This window comes from Salmo salar, chromosome ssa15 (assembly GCF_905237065.1).
Source record: "Salmo salar chromosome ssa15, Ssal_v3.1, whole genome shotgun sequence".
NCBI classification, from domain to species: domain Eukaryota; kingdom Metazoa; phylum Chordata; class Actinopteri; order Salmoniformes; family Salmonidae; genus Salmo; species Salmo salar.
The window spans coordinates 77745568-77764942 of NC_059456.1; the positions used below are offsets into that span (position 1 = coordinate 77745568).

Genomic DNA, 19375 nt, shown 5'->3' on the forward strand with positions numbered 1-19375 from the left:
GTTGAAGCTCGCATCCGCTACAAGACCATGGTGATTGCCTACGGAGCTGTGAAGGGAACGGCACCTCCATACCTTCAGGCTCTGATCAGGCCCTACACCCAAACAAGGGCAATGTGTTCATCCACCACTGGCCTGCTGGCCCCCCTACCTCTGAGGAAGCACAGTTCCCGCTCAGCCCAGTCAAAACTGTTCGCTGCTCTGGCACCCCAATGGTGGAACAAGCTCCCTCACGACGCCAGGACAGCGGAGTCAATCACCACCTTCCGGAGACACCTGAAACCCCACCTCTTTTAGGAATACCTAGGATAGGATAAAGTAATCCTTCTAACCCCCCCCTCCCCCCTTAAAATATTTAGATGCACTATTGTAAAGTGGTTGTTCCACTGGATATCATAAGGTGAATGCACCATTTTGTAAGTCGCTCTGGATAAGAGCGTCTGCTAAATGACTTAAATGTAATGTAATGTAAATGTAATGATGGAACGGTCCCCAACCCTATACCCTGGACACCCACCTGAACGACCCATACACGAAGTAGAAGTCCTTCTCTGTTTTATAGGCCTACTGCAAGTAGCCTATACGCAGCCAAGACAGAAAGATAAATGTGGTCAGAGACCCACTAGAGCAGCACAGCCCCCTCAAGATTCTGAGCCTGCCTGGCAGGGTTGGTCCTACAAAGACAAAGCCCTCTGATGGGAGAGCATAATATACAAGGAAATTCTCAAAGCTGCTAATGAGAACCTTGACGACCTTGTACCTAGCCGGTGGGGATTCCGGTGGGGTGCCCCCACCCAGGCAGTGGCAGTGCTGGCAACACTAGCTGCAGTAACCCATGGGGAGGGGGTCACACTCGAACAATCAGAGAGGGGGCAAATTATTGTGGCTCTGGTGGCACAAAATATTCAAACGTCTCACTGCACAGAGATGCTTGGTAGAATGGTCACAACAGGGGACCAGCGTTTGTATGTTTCAGGGGAAGGGGGTGTATCGGAGCTCCATCAACTAGGACTTGACATTGGTTAATGAAATCTCCCCATTCTTGCTCAATTTTGCATGTCTTCCCAAACAGCTGTATATGCATTCTCACATCAAGTCCTTTCTTGAGTTGGGCTCGGGGATGGAACAACTGTTGAACATCTGAGCTTGTGGTTGTTTGTGGGGGAAGTGTGGGGAGTGTGTATGAATGTGTGTGTGTGTGTGTGTGTGTGTGTGTGTGTGTGTGTGTGTGTGTGTGTGTGTGTGTGTGTGTGTGTGTGTGTGTGTGTGTGTGTGTGTGTGTGTATGTGTGTGTGTATGTATGTATCCCACATCTGTTGCTATGGGGTAATGATGTTAGGGACAATATAGGATGAATGATAATATTTTTTTTTGTAATGCAATCCTGGTTATAGGTAACAATCCTGGTTATAGGTAACAATCCTGGTTATAGGTAACAATCCTTCACTTGATCTGCCTACTGTACATTATTACACATATTATTCATTAATTGTGGAAATAAAGATACGCAAGATTTTTTATATACAGTATATATCTTTTAAATAACTGTATAAGATACAATGGAGTGGACGGCGTTAGAAAGGCTTTTGGTGGTTGATCTGCTTCTGTTCTGTGTGTGGCACTGTGTGCTCTTTATGAAGGATGGATCCCGGTCTCTCGGGGGCCCTGGGATCCGGGGGGACGGGGGTGGTCTGTCGGTCACTGGGACGACAACCCAACTTCGGATGGGGGAAGGTTTTAGTGGGTGGAATAGTGGAGAACAATTAGAGGTTTACTTAGTAGCAATGCAAATATCATGGTACAGCTATATGGACACTCAATCATTATGGTACTTTAAATGGTAAGTTTACAAACATATATTATGATAAATAGAATAGAAACTTGTATCTCATTATGGTAAATAGAATAGTGAAATAGGTATAGCCAGTTGTAATTGTAATGGCTTAGCAGATATTATGAAAATACGTTCAGTATTTACCTGGCTAAAAGAGAAGGAATATAATATCTATTGTTTACAGGAAACTCATTCAACAATTTAAGATAAAGTTGTGTGGGAAAAGGACTGGGGGGGTGAAATATACTTCTCCCATGGGCAAAGAAACTCAAAAGGGGTGATGATATTAATTAAAAATCATTTTTATCTGAGTGTGCAAATTGTCCAAACAGATCCACAAGGTAGAAATATGTTATTGGGCCCTAAACAGATTTGACTCATTTATTTATACGGTCCAATAATGATGATTCACGCTTCTTTGAAAATATATTTCATAATTTATCAAACATACAAGCAATACACAACTCTATTATTATGGTGGGTGATTATTCTATGCTTTTAAATACCTCAATGGACCGTAAGGAAATTACACTAAAAATATCACCCTCATGCACTTAAGGAAATCACGAATAACACAGCTATATTGGAACTAGTGGATATATGGAGGCTTAATTATCCTGACCTAGTGAGATATACAGTTGAAGTCGGAAGTTTACATACACCTTAGCCAAATACATTTTAACTCAGTTTTTCACAATTCCTGACATTTAATCGAAGTAAAAATTCCCTGTCTAGGTCAGTGAGGATCACCACTTTATTTTAAGAATGTGAAATGTCAGAATAATAGTAGAGAATTATTTATTTCAGCTTTTATTTCTTTCATCACATCCCCAGTGGGTCAGAATGTCACGACTTCCTCCGAAGTCGGTCCCTCTCCTTGTTCGGGCGGCGTTCGGCGGTCGACGTCACCCGTTTTCTAGCCATCGCTGATCCACTTTTCATTTTCCATTGGTTTTGTCTTTGTTTTCTACACACCTGGTTTTCATTCCCCAATTACATGTTCATGTATTTAACCCTCTGTTTCCCCCATGTTTTTTTGTGCGTGATTGTTTTTATGTTCATGTCGGTTCATGATGGCTGGTTTTTTGACGGGTGCTGTTTTCACCCGTGCGTAATATTTACCGTTTGTATTTGGTCAAGTGTATTTGTTACCTTGGGCCTTGATTTATGAGTAAAGTACATTGCTCACTAATTTTTGCTCTCCTGTGCCTGACTTCATGCACCAGCTACACTCACCTTCTGACACAGAAGTGTACATACACTCAATTAGTATTTGGGAGCATTGCCTTTAAATTGTTTAAATTGGGTCATTTCGGGTAGCCTTCCACAAGCTTCACACAATAAGTTGGGTGAATTTTGGCCTATTCCTCCTGACAGAGCTGGTGTAACTGAATCAGGTTTGTAGGCCTCCTTGCTCTCACACACTTTTTTAGTTCTGCCCACAAATTTTCTATGGGATTGAGGTTAGGGCTTTGTGATGGCCACTCCAATAATTTGACTTTGTTGTCCTCCAGCCATTTTGCCACAACTTTGGAAGTCTGCTTGGGGTCATTGTCCATTTGGAAAACCCATTTGCGACCAAGCTTTAAATTCCTGACTGATGTCTTGAGATGTTGCTTCAACATATCCACATAATTTTCCTCCCTCATGCCATCTATTTTGTGAAGTGCACCAGTCCCTCCTGCAGCAAAGCACCCCCACAACATGATGCTGCCACCCCCGTGCTTCACGGTTGGGATGGTGTTCTTCGGCTTGCAAGCCTCCCCCTTATTACTCCAAACATAACGATGGTCATTATGGCCAAACAGTTCTATTTTTGTTTCATCAGACCAGAGGACATTTCTCCAAAAAGTACAATCGTTGTCCCCATGTGCAGTTGCAAACCGTAGTTTGGCTTTTTTTATGGCAGTTTTGGAGCAGTGGCTTCTTCCTTGCTGAGCGGCCTTTCAGGTTATGTCAATATAGGACTTGTTTTACTGTGGATATAGATACTTTTGTACCTGTTTCCTCCAGCATCTTCACAAGGTCCTTTGCTGTTGATCTGGGATTAATTTGCACTTTTAGCACCAAAGTACGTTCCTCTCTAGGAGACAGAAAGCGTCTCCTTCCTGAGCAGTACAACGGCTGCATGGCCCCATGGTGTTTATACTTGCATACTGTTGTTTGTACAGATGAACGTGGTACCTTCAGGCTTTTGGAAATTGCTCCCAAGGACGAACTAGACTTGTGGAGCTCTACAATTGTTTTCTGAGGTCTTGGCTGATTTCTTTTGATTTTCCCATGATGTTAGGCAAAGAGGCACTGAGTTTGAAGGTAGGCCTTGAAATACATCCACAGGTACACCTCCAATTGACTCAAATTATGTCAAATAGCCTTTCAGAAGCTTCTAAAGCCATGACATCATTTTCTGGAATTGTCCAAGCTGTTTAAAGGCACAGTCAACTTAGTGTATGTGAACTTCTGACCAACTGGAATTGTGATACAATTAATTATAAGTGAAATAATCTGTCTGTAAACAATTGTTGGAAAAATTACTTGTGTCTTGCACAAAGTAGATGTCCTAACCGACTTGCCAAAATCATAGTTTGATAACAAGAAATTTGTGGAGTGGTTGAAAAATTAGTTTTAATGACTCCAACCTAAGTGCATGTAAACTTCTGACTTCAACTGTACATGGCGGAGGCTCAATCAAGCTAGTCGTCTTGATTACTTTCTTATGTCATTCTCGCTGGCACCAAAAGTTTAAAAAGTGTTGATAGGGGACAGAATGCTGTCGGACCATCAAGTAATTGGCATATACATTGCTCTTACAGAATTTCTACATGGGCATGGATATTGGACATTTTATCAAAGCCTATTGGATGATCAATTGTTTTTAACTCGGACAGAATAATTTATAACTGACTTTTCCAACATACAGTGCATTTGGAAAGTATTCAGACCCCTTCCCTTTTTCAGCATTTTGTTACGATACAGCCTTATTTGAAAATTGATAAAATATTTTTTTTCCCTCATCTATCTACACACAATACCCCATAATGACAAAGCGAAAAACTGGTTTTAGAAATGTTTGCAAAAAAAAAAAAGAATTACCTTATTTACATAAGTATTCAGACACTTTGCAATGAGACTCGAAATTGAGCTCAGGTGCATCCTCCTTCCATTGATCATCCTTCAGATGTTTCTACAACTTGACTGGAGTCCACCTGTGGTATATTAAATTGAATGGACATGATTTAGAAAGGCACACATCTGTCTATATAAGGTCCCACATTTGACAGTGCATGTCAGAGCAAAAACCAAGCAATGAGGTCAAAGGAATTGTCCGTAGAGCTCCGAGACAGGATTGTGTCGAGGCACAGACCTGGGGAAGGGTACCAAAAATGTAGTGACCTCCATCATTCTTAAATGGAAGAAGTTTGGAATCACCAAGACTCTTCCTAGAGCTGGCCGCCCAGCCAAACTGAGCAATCAGGGGAGAAGGGTCTTGGTCAGGGAGGTGACCAAGAACCCGATGGTCACTATGACAGAGCTCCAGAGTTCCTCTGTGGAGATGGGAGAACCTTCCAGAAGGACAACCACCTCTGCCGCAATCCACCAATCAGGCCTTTATGGTAGAGTGGCCAGACGGAAGCCACTCCTCAGTAGAAGGCACATGACAGCCCGCTTGTAGTTTGCCAAAAGGCACCTAAAGGACTCTGACCATGAGAAACAAGATGCTCTGGTCTGATGAAACCAAGATTGAACTATTTGGTCTGAATCCCATGTGTCACGTCTGGGGGAAACCTGGCACCATCCCTACGGTGAAGCATGGTGGTGGCAGCATCATTCTGTGGGGATGTTTTCCAGCGGCAAGGACTGGGAGAATAGTCAGGATCAAAGGGAAAGATATACAGAGCAAAGCACAGAGAGATCCTTGATGAAAACTTGCTCCAGATCGCTCAGGATCTCAGACTGGGGTGAAGGTTCACCTTCCAACAGGACAAAGACCCTAAGCACACAGCCAAGACAATGCAAGAGTGGCTTTGGGACAACTCTCTAAATGTCCTTGAGAGGCCCAGCCAAAGCCCGGACTTGAACCCGATCTAACATCTCTGGAGAGACCTGAAAATAGCTGTGCAGCGACGCCCCCCATCCAACCTGACAGAGCTTGAGAGCATCTGCAGAGAAGAATGGGAGAAACTCCCTAAATACAGGTGTGCCAAGCTTTTAGCATCATACCCAAGAAAACTTGAGGCTGTAATCGCTGCCAAAGGTACTTCAACAAAGTACTGAGTAAAGGGTCTAAATACTTAAGTAAATGTAATATTTAATTTATTTTTGCATGTATTATTTTGTAGCTTTTTTTCTTTGCCATTATGGGGTATTGTGAGAGGGGGGAAAAAACAATTTTATCCATTTTTGAAAAAGGTTATAACGTAACAAAATGTAGGAAAAGTCAAGGGGTCTGAATACTTTCCGAACGCACTGTAATTACATTTTGTTAGTTTGTATTTACCAAGTAAGTATGAAGTGCTTACTTGCTTTATTCCTAGATAGCACGTTTGGGAGTAAATAGCTACTATACTGTATATTTACTTTTTATTACTAGCTATTTACCTAGTTGTTACCGGGCTTTCCCAATCCTTTTTCTATCAGATCAAAAAGTTTAAAAATACTACCACTACAATTCCATGGTAGGCTAACTAAATGATGGCCTGTGCTAAGATATTTCATAGCGTTTATTATTGTAAACTGTAGTGCCATGCTTTGGGGACAATAGCAAGATTCATTATTTTTCCTCCATAGATAAATCCTATTTTTAAATACCTTGGCTATTCCCAAATGAATGGTTCGCTCCCTAATTTTCAAGATAAATCAATATACAAGTTCAGTGGTTGCTATTTTTTCATTGAGGATATTTATATAGTCCAATAATTTGGATTAACATAATTTCAGGTTGTCCTCCAACAATTCAGATTATCCCCTCTGAATACATAATGAGGATAAAGGCTATGTAAAGTAATCGCCTCTGAAAAGAGAACTGCATTTGAACCTAGTCTACAATACACAATATAAGCCATCTATATACACAATACACAAAATAAGTAGTTTATTGAAATAGCTGTGCAAAAGAAGTCGATGTAAACATTTTGTCATCTAACAAAACCCTCTGAGTAGAGACTAAGAATCTTACTCAAGACATGATCTCTTGCATCTCCTTACAGTGAAATGCGGTGAAAATGTGGTCTGGGGCTGGTCTAGGGCTGCTGAATAAAGTTATGATTTGAATCCCCTGTATTTACCCCTCAAGACAACAAACAAGCATCATAATAACCATATACATGAAGGATCTTGAACCACAGAATGGGCACAATTAGAGTAAGAGTGTTAAATTGATTAGACACGATCATGGAGCTCAACAAGATAAATGGCATGCTCATGCATCTAATAAACCAGAGTTATCTAGTGTAATAGTATGTGGGTCATATATATTAAACACACAGTAGAGACAGAATATGAACACTGAGCAGAGAATAAAACCATTGCATATTGTGTTATTTATTGGGTACTATGCATAGAGTTAAGAAGCTCCCATTTTAAACAAATGAATATGAATCACTCTATGTGAGGGTCATCCTTGTTCTTTTCATCTTAATGTGGAGGTTGAGCTCAGTTATATTCTAATAATAACTCACAATCTCATATTTCGGCTAGGCTACATATGTATGTGTGCGTGTATGCAAGTGTTATATTCTGAAGTAACACAGAACCATGGAAACAAAAGAATGATAGCTTAGCCAAGTGAGGATTTCAATATACAATATATATACAACATATAGAGAATTTCAATATTTGAATATACACTTTGAATATACACTGGGGCGTATGACATTCAGAGAGGCACTTAGAATTGCAAGGAAACTTAATGAAAATAATTGATGAGAGCACAGTATTCGCTGGAGTTTTTTTTTATTTTCAGTGGCTGTGTTCTCTGCCTCAGTGAGAGAGATATTCAGAGACAGAGTCTAAGTGGTGCAGCTGTGCAGTGTCTGCCCATTCCTGAGAGTTCCACGGGGAGAAGTGTGGTGTGGACACTATCGAGGCAGATGGGGACTTGGGAGGAAGATAAGTCAGCTTTGTCATCCCACCACATAGCCAGTAAATAGGTCAGCTTAAGAAGGCAGAAGGGCCACAGCGAGAGCCTGCCCAAAATTGTGAGCACCCCAATTACTTAGAGAGGAAGTCAACTCAAAGCTTCATAGAGTACAGGAAAAAGAAAAGGGGAAGAGCAGCATAGGATGTATTTAGTCTACTTAAACAATCCCGCAGGTGAAGAAGCTGGATGTGGAGGTCCTGGGCTGGCGTTGTTACACGTGGTCTACGGTTGTGAGGCCAGTTGGACGTACTGCCAAATTCTCTAAAATGACATTGACGGTGGCTTATGGTAGAGAAATTAACATTTAATTATCTGGAAACAGCTCTGTTGGACATTCCTGCAGTCAGCATGCCAATTGCATGTTCCCTCAAAACATGAGACATCTGTGTCATTGTGTTGTGTGACAAAACTGCACATTTTAGAGTGGCCATTTAATGTCCCCAGCACAAGCTGCACCTGTGTAATGACCTTGCTGTTTAATCAGCTTCTTGATATGCCACACCTGTCAGGTGGATGGATTATCTTGGCAAAGGAGAAAATGTTCACAAACATGGATGTAACCAAATTTGTGCACAGCATTTGAGAGAAATAAGCATTTTGTGCGTATGGAACATTCTGTAATTATATTTTTGTTCAGTACATATAGACAACACAGAGATCACCATTGTGATTGATTTTACAGTATACAGTACCATTAAATAAAATAAGGCCTCAATGGACTATTCAGTTGATACTTTGTTCAGTAGATGCCTACCCCTCCATCTGTTCAGTCACTGTTAAACTCCCTGAGTGCAGAAGTATACCACTTCATGATATGAAATAAGGCAAGGGCCAATACCTTCATCCTGTTGTGTTTTGCTTATGTTGCCTTCTTTGGAGTAGAATCCCCTACGGAGCCACGTCTCCTCGTTATGTGCTTTATTCTCAATGTTCGTCATACTCCATAAAACAACTTTAATTCTCTATCTATTGCTGTGACCTGAGAATGGTCCCTGAAAGAACTCAACTCAGCTTAGCATTTGCACAGTGCACACTGAATATATTCTACATCAACTGGGTTAGAACAAGAGTGTTAACCTAACACCAATTATCCTTTCCATTTCCATTGACCAATTTTCTAGACCAGAGAAAGTGGCATACTGTACAGCAGACCATTTGACTCCCAACTTGCAGTTCAAAGTGTCAATGGGTGGTGCCTTCATGACACTAATCTGCTCAATGCACCCTGTAGACCTTTACGGGTCAACAAATCCAGTGATCTGGAGAAAATCCAGTTGTCTGCTTTTTCCATAGATTATGAATAGCTTGTTATTGTCAAACTGCAGAGTGCTGTCAGAATGGCAGCATAAGCATAAACTATAATGGTATATAAAACGACTTAGATATGCCCCCATGAAAAATGAACCCTCGCATGCCCTGACAAACAGTCAACGTCTCAGAAAGTAAAATATATAGTGAATGTTAGATTGCTGCTTTGGCACAGGCTCTTCTCCCCCTCTCTTCCTCCCTCTGAGGAGTGTTGGCTCCTAGGAACACTTTTTGTCATGCCATCCGGTGAATGAGAGCAGTTTGGGAACAAAAGGTCAGACCAATATGAAACATCATACAACACATGGCACATGGCTGACATGGTTCAAATCAGATACTTCAACAAAATAAAATAAAACTCATTTCAAGTCAACTAGAATCATTCTCTTTTTGGGTCTCCTCGACCTCCAACAGCAATGTTAATACCACCAGCAGGTAGACAAGACAGGCCGTCTGGTACAGTACAGTATTTGGCTAGTGGAAGGCAATTTCTAAGTATCACATAATTCAGAAATTAGGATTAAGCCAGGTTACATCACAAGACAATACAATTATTCATAAATACTAAACCCAATCTCATGCAAAGGAGCTCATGGTCAAAGCTACACATTCAGATCCAACAATTTGTCACAAATGATATCTGCAGTCAGTTATAAAACACTTTGAGTTATAAAACAGTTGGTGAGCCCAGTCAGTCAGCCTCCTATTGTTCAAGGACAGCGGTGCTCCCAAAAGGCACTTACGTAATATAATAACAGATGGTGACTGAAGTGTATTGGGAGTGAATTACTCAAGAAAGGGGAAAGTGATGCAACGGGAGTAAAGAGGCTTGTCTTTTAACTGAAATTGAGGATTAGGATCAAAGTCAATAAGGTATTTCACATTTTAAAACGTATTCCACCTGTTCCTGATGGGATTGGACAGTTTTCGCTATCAACAAGGTATGCAAGATCTAGAAATACTGTTTCTATTTGTTAATAAGAATATTTGTTGTATTCAAAGTTTATAAATAATTGCTACATGTGGTGGGCAGGTTTTCACAGCTAGTTATTTCCTCCTACGCTATCTTGAATACTTATTTCCTTTCCTTCTAAACTATTGGCCAATGTGCTGGATGGGAATAGGTCAAGGTCAAAATGGGAATGAAAAAAGCTCGATATGAAGTCCCATTAATGAGGAATCAAGTCGGTTGCCCCAGAGACAGGGTCAAGTAATTGCAAATAGAAACGTGCATTTATTGGAGCATCTATAAGTCTCAGAGTCTTTCCCCTATGCTTGGATCAGCATACATGACTTGCAATCTTTCTGCTAACTAAGACTAAAGTATAACGTTTAACAAGCTATCATCAGTCTAGCCTGAGCATAATATATTACGGGAGATTTTATAGCCATGCCAGCATAACACATGAACAATTTCATTTTTTTTTTTATTACCATTGAGAATTACAGTATACCGTTCTAATCTGAGCAGGAGTGGTTCCTTACACAATTAGGGAATAGTTCCATCTGCCTGTAATTCTGCCAGATCAAACCTCCTTGGCAAGCTGATAACCGTTTTTTGACAGTATTAAATTCCTCTCCCGTATACACATTCTACTACAGCACAGTACTGAATTTACGTCTGGCTAAGACAAACTAAGGCCAAAACCAGTGTCATTAAGCTACTTCAAAGAAGTCTGAACATCAGTGAGTGATTGATCATCAGTCTGCTCTAACAATGTTAATACCATTATTGGAAACATGTTCCTAAATAGAAGAAAACATATGTTTTGTAATAGTGTAACAGTCATCATCAGAATGCAATTTTCAATTCCTTTTTCTCTTCAATTGAACTAGAATTCTGAGAGAAAACGGCAATGATAAGGGATTTTGGGAAATTATGCATGTTTCCATTTTGGGAGGATAGTGTCAGATAACCATTGACATACTCCAAACCTGAGAGGATAGAGTGGGTGCAATGAAATACAATCATCGGGTTGGCAGAAGCCAATGAAATGTTCTTGTTAAAGTATATTTGGTAAGTAGACTACAGTATAATGCCAAAATGTCAGAATGTATCTTTACTTTCTATATATTTCAATAATTGCACCACAAAATGCAGTATATATCATAGAATACCTACAGCACAGTAATCTCCATTCCTGAGTCCCTTCCCTCTGAAATGGTTAACACTGCACTGGTATTCACTCCATTAATAAAGGGTCTAGCTATATGGTAACATTTGATCAGAAATACCACAGCAAAATTATTTTCATGTAGTAGTTAGCCACAGTTTGGATAGCTTGTTAGCTAGCTGGCTGAAGCCAGCATCATATACATTATACATCCGCTAAGAAAAGTCAGCCAAAACTTAAAACCTCAACATACAAGTGTAAGTAAAAACGAATGTAAATAAGTTAGAAATTGTGCTACTAATGCACAAACACGTCTTGTAAAAGTAATGATGTTTTTGTTTGGTTAGCTTTTGGAAATTGTAGAAATAAAAAATGTTCCTTCTTCAGAAGTTCCAGCGAGGCAGGCAAACGTTAGTTAGCTAATTCATTTGCTAGCTATCATACAGTAGACATATATTAATAATGATATAGTTAATATAAGTAGACATGCAATCATAATTGACTGTAGCGCATATAAAGCACGCACAAGCTACCGGTGGCAGAAAACACAATCGTCGCAGGACGAATGAGTGACGAATTTCCGGGCAAGGGCGGTCCATTTAAAATGCACTCCTTCCTCCCTCGCCCCTTGACCTGCAAGTGTAAGCTCATCAGACATCATGATACGTCATCAGATGTGTCCACTTAATTTGAGGGCTAAGGTGAGAGGTTGTGTCTGTTAAGTGTTTGGAATGCAGCCCTAGATTACTTATTGGGAAACAATATTTCTGCTAGCTAGCTAAATGTATACGTTTATTACGTTAATTAAGACACCTTATGTTGATGTTTACCTTATTTGGCAGTTACATGTATATGAATGTTAGCTAGCTAGTTGTACATGTGTTGTGTCATCCAACAATTTCTTAACTAAAAAATGTTGCTTGCTAGCTAGTATTAGCTATTTGAATGGCAGCCTCATCACATTGATTGGGAATTCGCTGACTGGCTATAGCTAGCGAACTAACTACATCATATCTATCTGCATATGAGTGATCATTTTTGTCATAAATGTTTATTCCCCAGTGCCTTCTCACATCATGTCGGTATCATTTCTGTTTTCATTTATGATCCAGAAAAGGACATGTCTGTAGCTTGTATTGCTTGCAGTAAGCCATTGTTCTTTTCTTTTTGACCTGAAATTATGTAATTCATGACATCTTCACAAAAAAGTAGAAATGACAGCCAAAATGTAGCGATAGACAAAAATGCTGTTGAGGCTTATTTAATGAAGCCTAAATTAGCATTAGTATTATGTTTTATAGATTGTGTCCTTTGCCTTTCACCTTTAATCAATACCTGAAAAGAAGAGAAATGTCACTGCCATACATCTACATTGTTACATCCTCTCAGACTGCCTCCACACAATGGCAGGATCCAAAGTTCAAAACACACCATAATGACATCACACCTAAATGTGTCAAGTGGATTCGGGGGATGGAAACAATAGGCCAAGGGAGCACTCCCTTCTCTCCTCTCCTTGGTTCTTATCGTTTATACACTGACACAGAAAAAGGCTCCACCTCCATCAATCAAATGGAAAGATGATGCTGTTGCAGTGATAAACAGAAACCTCGAGAAGTCCCTCTGACAGAGCTTATTTGTCCATTGATGGCAAGGCTGCTACACTGCTCATCAAGCAGCTCTTGCTACATCATTACCTGAGGGTGAAGCTACATTAATAAGCCAGCTTTAGATAATGTAATTCAACATGAGATAAGATGGACACACAGATATATGTTACAAATCCACACCACAGGCGCTACATTAAGGCCAAAACCACGCATCTAATCCATTCTAGGAGTGCCAAATGGCCTATCTGAAATTTAAACAGCCATCTTCAAACGCAGATATTTTACAACCGGATAACTTTGTAATTCTACAGAGGAAATCAAGGAGATTGCATGAAGTTGTATGGCGTCATGGTACATTATCTCTCTACTCTACATGTCAATACATTGGATCGTCTCAGACTCATGTTGGTTTGAAGTTGAAATCATAATGGGGGCTGAAGATTGTCAGGCAATATGGAGACGGTAGTAAAAGCATCTGTGCTGCGTTTGAGACCATTTAGTGCTTGGAGACATACTGTTTTGAGTTTAATGGCCTGGGGGATTGCCATCAAAACAAGCCGGATGACTCATGGACGTATTGGAGAAAGAGGCCTGGGAAAAGACAGGGGCGAGGACCATGGCTCACTGGGGTACTGTTGTTCCTGTGGCCCAGCTGCACTTGAAATAATCCAACAGATGAGTCCTCAATCAACATAACAACATGTAGTCTGCCGCAGTGGTAGTCAGATGAAGGACAGTTTGAAACAGGATGCAGCTCATCTGAGGTCCCTTAAATATCCCTTTTCCTGCACTCATTCTGCCTATTTAACTACCCTTCATCACAGTAAGATACTCATCTGCAAACCACTGCTTTTATTTCAGGAATTATCTTTGTTAAGAGTTTGATGAATTAATAACGATTACATGTTTTCAAACCAAATTAAACGATGCGACAGGTTCCCTACATTGGGGAACTGTCATATAATATTCTGCATCTTTGTACAGCACAGAATACTATTACATAACAATAAACCTTATGTCAAATTAAATAAGGTTACAGGATTTTTGTACTACTCGATCTCAAATACAAACTGAAGACAATATTCTTAAACCCTGGTCGTTTACACCAAGTGCATGGAGTGGGCTGTCAAATCTTTTTAACACCATTCATTTCCCATTCACAGTACACAAGCCATTACTCTCCCATTCATAACACACCTGCAGGGAGAGTGTTGGAGTGTGTGACACCTGAGAGCAGTGTAAAGATGAGGTGATGACAGGGGATTGAAGAATTATAATGACTCATTCACAGTCCAAGATATTTCTCAATTGATTCTACTGAGAATAGTACCACCATTTCATATTCAAGCAACACAGTATGTGGGTGGTAGAAGTTGATATGGAACTGGTTATGATACTTTTACAGTTTATTAAGGTTAAGTAGTATAACATCCAAACACTTACCCCAGTGTTGTCATGGTGACGATGGTGTACCAGAAGGAGGCGGGGATGCTGGAAAACGTGGTTCCCTTGGTGCCTTTCTCAGCGTAGAACATGACGGTGGCAAAGATGATGACGGCCATGGTGAGGGAGAAGAGGAGGAAGCCCAGCTCCGAGGCGCAGGCTTGCAGCGTGCAGCCCAGGATACGCAGCCCCTGAGAGTGACGGGAGAACTTGAAGATACGGAACACCCGGAAGACTCGCAGGGTGACAAAGGCCCCACTGACTTCCTCATTCTCTGGCATGACAAGGCCGATGTAGAAGGGCAAGATGGCCACCACGTCTATCACGCTCATCACCGAACGCGCAAAATCACAGCGGCTGGGGGCAGCATACAGCCTCATGAGGTACTCAAAGGAGAAGATAAGCACACAGGCCGTGTCCAAACAAGAGAAGGCCACTGAAAACTTCTCACCACACGGCAGGTCCTTTATACTCCCTTTGATTGGTCGGCAGGGAACTGTTTCCACAACGTTGGCAATAACAGACACAGCGATGAAGAAGCCAGTGACGTAGTAAAAAACCAAGGCCATGGTGCTTGTGTGAGGGTTCTCAAAGGCCCTCCATAGCCTCTCTCGTAATGTGGCGTCTGGGGGCAGGGGAGCGTCTCCGGCATTCTCGGCCTCGGTGTCCTCAGCCAAACGCTCCTGGTTCTCCTTCTTGCGATCCCGGTACTCTTCCATACAGCAGTCACCTATGATCTCCGGTATTATGCCATAGAAAGCCAGCTCTTCCTCAAAAGCCTGAATGCATTCATGTCGGGGGTAATGTAGCTTGCCTGTTCGAAAAAAGTTTAGTATATGGCGGAACATCTCTGGATCCCTGTCAAAGAAATATTCCTGAGTTTCCTCATTGTAGAAAAACTCCTTTTCTGAGCTGCCTAGAAGGGTGTCTGGGTAACGGTCCAAGGTGTTCTTCCATGTCTGAAAGCGTAGTCCACTCACATTTACAAACAAGATCTCATCACTGCGACTCTTTTTGTCCACAGGAGGCTTGGGCATTGTCTTTTGGGCCAGTGGTAGCCAGCCTACGGCTGCTGCCCGAGCAAAGGGCATCCATGTTGCAACTCCAGCAGCCATTTTTGTTTAGTAGCTTTTGTTTCAGGAGTAAACAGGATGGTGAGTACGGAGTACGGAGTACAGAGTATGGAGTGTGTCTAGGTACTTGAGGGTTATTTCTGGGCCTTTTTCCGGATCAGGAGGAAAAGTATAGGTATATCCGATCTAATCATCCGAACTGAAGGCCTCAACAACCGGGTTGGCTTGCCTCCATTTCCAGTCTGTCAGTTTGTTTGTGCATTGGCTTCAGTAGGAGGGGGCAATGTAAGGCAGGCAGAGAGATGATAGTGTTTACATCATCAAAGAAAAGGGTCAAGGTAAGGCAGTTGGGGACTGAACCATAAGTTCAGGCCATTGGAATAGCTCAGGAAAACTAGGCCTGATTCATAAAACATCAGACTATTGACCGCTTTTGTAGAAATAATAGCATAGTAATATTGTAGAACAATACTGTATATGGCTTTTCAGTAGTGTTAAAAATAAAATAAATAATAAGTCTCCGGCCTTCGCTCACTGCCTCCCCTTTCTCAGAAGACAGATTAGATGCAGCGCTGTGGTTTTTCAAATTCGTATTAAATTGTGATGATGGTTGTCGAAGTTGCAAGATAGACACATTTTCCTCTGTTGCTTTTTCCCTTTCCCTCTCACTGTTGCTCTCCAGCTTTGATTATGGATGCCTCTCTCTGTCCCTTGGTTTCTCTCGCCCTCTCTCTCAAATGCACAACCAAACCTTAAGTATAATCGATTTCTTTGGTGTCAGAGCTCTTGTGAAAGGAAACGTTTGAGTCTTAGGCGTTTCTATTCCTTGTATGGTCGTCCCTTTTTATACCTGTCAAGAAACACAACACACACAACTTAGATATTGCACAGCACAAGCTGTAAAGGCATGCTATGTCTCTTTGTGTCACAGCTTGGGTGAACTTAGCACACAGTTTGCATCACAGTCTGTTTAAAAAGTCTGAGCTTCAATATACAAACAGAGAGGTCCCTCACAAAGAGAACTTTCAAGTTGACCACATTTGAATCATATTTAGAACCTAGACCAAACAGTTGTACCAATAGAAATACACATGTTCATTTTGCACTGACTGTCAATTTGTACAGAACTCCAACCCAAATAAGCACTTCATGTGGTCTCTAAACACATAATACATCAACCACACAAAACCATAAGATAATGACATGACAAAATGCTAAAACACAACTGTACCTCTTCAGTTTTAATCCACAAAGGGATTATGCTTTAAATGTGTAATAACGTAAATAACGCTAAATTGTATTTCAATATAAAAAGGTTAACATTAGACGTTGAGATTAAATAAATTCAAAACAAATACAGATGACTGTATGTTCTTGTTCTTTTTATGTCACTCTTCTAAACAAGAGATGTGTGAGGGTGTATCCATGAAACATCTAGTCTGTCTTGTGAGGGGAGCTGGAGTGTGCCCCGACCCTAACCAACAGACAGGTGACCCAACCCAGATGCATTACAGTGCACAACATGCTCACCCAATCAAAAATCAATAAGACACTATAACACAGCAACGCTGCTGCAGTGGACACGAATTACATCCAAAACAGCTACTTCAGTATATATACAAAAACACAGCAATCTCACATATCAGTCGAGCACTAACGGTTAGTTTACAAGTGAAATGAGGCTTTCATGCTGTGTTCACTTAGCCTTCTATGTAAATTGTTACTTCAATGTTCTCGCCATGTTGCTTAAAACCACATGGTCACGCAGTCAATGGAAAATGAAATATGAAATAGCCCTAAGGAAAAGGCATCACTTCAACTACATTATCTTTACACTTAAATTCAGACAAGGGTCATAAAAAAATGTATGTATATATGTCAGTGTATAGTAGAGTATATTATGTGCATGTGTTGACACATAAACAGAAATCTGAATAACTCATGAAGTTCTGTATTCCATTACTATTGAGGCTTGGGTTGTAGCTAGAGCAATTAAGAGCTTACTTACCAAGCATTAAAGCTGCAGACAATGTGGAAGAGAAAGCAAAGGCAATGAGAGAATTATAAGCAGCCCCTCTCCTGGAATCGAACCACATCGCACACCGGAGAGTGAGGGAGTGATTGTCATGCTTAGCCTTAGCTCCTCTCCTGTCCACTCTCTCCTCTCAGTCAGCTCTGTGCCTCTGCTTGCTCTCACTTTCTCCAACTCTACCTCTCATTTGCTTGCTCGACCCCCCCCACAACCTCTCTCTCGTTCTCTCTTGCTCTCTCTCTACTGCGCTCTCCCTCCCTCTCTCCCATCACATACACAATCACATACACACGCGCCTCCTTACCTCCTGAAAACACACAGCATCATACATTGGGAAATAAAGATGATGCTATTTGATACAGAAATCCCAGACTACTGTTTTTGCATGCACCATGGCTTAAATACTGACTAAGCAGTTTTACTGGGGGAATACACTTCACATTTTGTACTCAGTCTCAACCCGTTCATAGAGATTCTTTGCGTGCCTGTTTTCCTACAGTTTTTATAGGGCATCTTGATTAGGAAGTAGGGGTGGTATTTCAGGCAGTGTTTAAGCTTCAATTACCTAGCCAAAAAAGAAAACAACACAGGCCTGCTATTCCCAAAAGCACTTAATTAAGTAGTGTCACATTTGCTGTTCCACTTAGGATAACAAAATGAACATTCAAATAGTTCTCAATACACCCTACCTGGATACCGTGCCTGGACTACATTTTTAAAAAGACAAATGAACGGCTGAGGAGAGAAGCTTGTGATGATGACAGACACAGCCTGAGGAGGAACATAGGATAAACAGCACATTAAGAAGAGCATAAAGAAACAGTATACAAACACAAGCTGTGGTGAATCTATTCCCTCACTTGAATTATTCATGTGGGCAAAAGCTGCATTCAGCACTCTGACGTTCATTCAACCTACCATTTATAACCAGACAAATGGCCATTGACCGAAACAAACATACAGCACAAACCCACATTTGTGAATGGGATAAACAGTTCATGCAACTGCACTGAAATACTGGTTCATTCTGTATGTATGGGTCTAGATTGTGTCGGCCTCCATAAAATAAATATACAGTATGATATACAGTATGATGCACATCGCATGGAAAATAATGTATTGTATCAAAGAAACCTAAACTGAAAAATCTTGTAAAAGAACTGCACTGAACTGTACAGCTATCAGATATTGATCTGTTTGCCTTTGAAACCTTCGATGCAAAGGATCTGGAGCTACATTCATCATTTTGTGGATCACGTGCTTTGTTTTTAATGCCCACTTGTTTATTTTCAATGAAACCATAGCCATCACAGCGCACATGTGACTCTCTGGCTCTAATTTCATGGTGAAAACCTGGAAATGTGTGCCTTGAGGCACTAAGTTATTGTGACTGATACTAAACAAATGGCCCTAAGACACACAACATGGATTCTTCACTGGCTTAAGCATTGATTTTTATATGGTGTTGGCATTCCTGCATTCAATAGTGAATAAAAACACAGCAGATACATTTAACTGCAGTGAAGGGGAAAGCAAGGCAGAGGCGCTTCGTCAAAGGAAGATGGCTGAATTGCATTGAGGGGAATGACTTGATAGTGATAGAGGCTGCATCAAGACTCACTGCTCAAACTAATGTTAATGGTAATCATGGGCATGGCAGTTACTTAAAGGTACAGTTTCTCTCTTCCAATTGGTGAAGTAGTGATATGATATCCAATGGGAGGGCTTTTTGTTAAAGTCAACTTTGATTGGCTGCTTCTGCAGTATGTATTATCTTATTAATAATTCACCAATCTCAGTGCGGTCATGTGCAGAGTGGAAGCAA

At 40.9% G+C, this 19375-nt stretch overlaps 1 protein-coding gene across 1 annotated transcript in view; it reads right to left on the bottom strand.

Annotated features, from left to right (window-relative positions):
- LOC106572071 (potassium voltage-gated channel subfamily D member 1) overlaps window positions 1–17715 on the bottom strand; it is a 61363-nt gene extending 43648 nt beyond the window's left edge. The window contains exons 1-2 of the mRNA XM_014145867.2: window positions 17527–17715; window positions 14446–16368 (exon numbers count right to left, since the gene is read on the bottom strand). Of these exons, the coding sequence (XP_014001342.1) occupies window positions 14446–15560 (1115 nt within the window). The 5' untranslated portion in view covers window positions 15561–16368; window positions 17527–17715. The remainder of the gene's footprint in view (window positions 1–14445; window positions 16369–17526) is intronic.
- Window positions 17716–19375: the final 1660 nt, after the last annotated feature.